The sequence below is a fragment of the Gregarina niphandrodes genome (genome assembly GCF_000223845.1).
Source record: "Gregarina niphandrodes unplaced genomic scaffold scaffold00111, whole genome shotgun sequence".
NCBI lineage: Eukaryota > Apicomplexa > Conoidasida > Eugregarinorida > Gregarinidae > Gregarina > Gregarina niphandrodes.
The window spans coordinates 1-1,203 of record NW_011645876.1 but is presented as its reverse complement, the minus strand read 5'-3'; the positions used below and the strand labels follow the sequence as shown (position 1 = coordinate 1,203).

At 48.2% G+C, this 1,203-nt stretch overlaps 1 protein-coding gene across 1 annotated transcript; it reads left to right on the top strand.

The window, feature by feature from the left end:
- Positions 1–268: 268 nt before the first annotated feature.
- On the top strand, positions 269–1,191 carry GNI_201470 (hypothetical protein; the record flags this gene model as incomplete). The annotated part of the gene is made up of 1 exon (XM_011135442.1): positions 269–1,191. A coding segment is annotated over one exon (923 nt), but the record flags the coding sequence as incomplete, so codon positions are not given.
- Positions 1,192–1,203: the final 12 nt, after the last annotated feature.

The window sequence follows — 1,203 nt, the reverse complement described above, 5'->3', positions numbered from 1 at the left end:
ATTGTGACCGATAATATGCGCCTATGGCAGGCCCTTGAGAGAAATGAAGAACCGAGAAACGACTTAGAAGTATACGCAGCGCGCATCCGAGCCTTGTACAAGGCAACTTACCAGCACATTCCAGGAGGCCAGAACCCGGCCGATTTTTATTCCAGGAGACACCGTCTCCCCACTTGAAAAAGTTTTTAATTATTCAACATCATAATTTTTCTTCGAAAAGAAAGTATTTCTTCACTGAACTCTGAACTTGAATTGTACAACTCGCGCAATGGTTGAGACTCGTAGTACCGTGGACCTCCAGAAGGAGGCCACTAATATCATACTAGAAGCCAATAAGTCCGGCAATATGGACATTTCACGTATACAGGCAGTTCCCCCTAAGATATGGGGACAAGTGTGTACTGCGTTGGACATTGAGAGGCTAATCAACTATAATCAGTTACTCATGCAACCAAAGTATATGAAGGAACTGCAGGAGGTTCTCGCTGCCCGCATAGAGGCCGAGAAGCCGGCGTTCACCCATAGAAAGATTCAAGAGGCGGGACCGCCGAAGACGGCCACCCAGCCCTCGACGAACAACCCACCGGTTAATCGACCACCCACGCTGGACCTGACTTCAGTGGGCCAACACGCTCCAATGATGGAAGAAGTCTACTACAGCGACCATAGCTCGACACCGAGAATACACGGTAAACGTCATACGATTACGACGGACGGGTGGGCGAACATTGACTATCTAATGGGCGACCCTGCACATATGTTGAATCAGCTGCGAGGGGTACGAATGTCACCCGAAAAGGCATTTGAGACCAGGAATAAGATCCTGCGAAAGGCCCTAGTTGATCCCGAGATTGACAACACGGACAAGCTGATAGTTCGTGTGAATCAACTTATCGACCAAGGCCTAATTACGCATGACTTATCGGTTAATGTACTTTTGAGCTGCACAGTGTACGGGAAAGAGGGGACTATGCGTCGGATTGAGTCGGGTGCGATACTTAAACCCATAAACATCTACAACCTAAGTTCGCGGAAACGCCCAGACGACAAGAAACCGAGAACGCAAAACCCAAATCCGAACACATACGCTAGCAGTAATAAGAAGAAGAATACGACGAATTACAACAATCAGAACCGACGAGGCAGTTATAGTAAGCCTACGGAGACGACTAAGAACTGGACCCAGGGCACGTCCAAATAGGG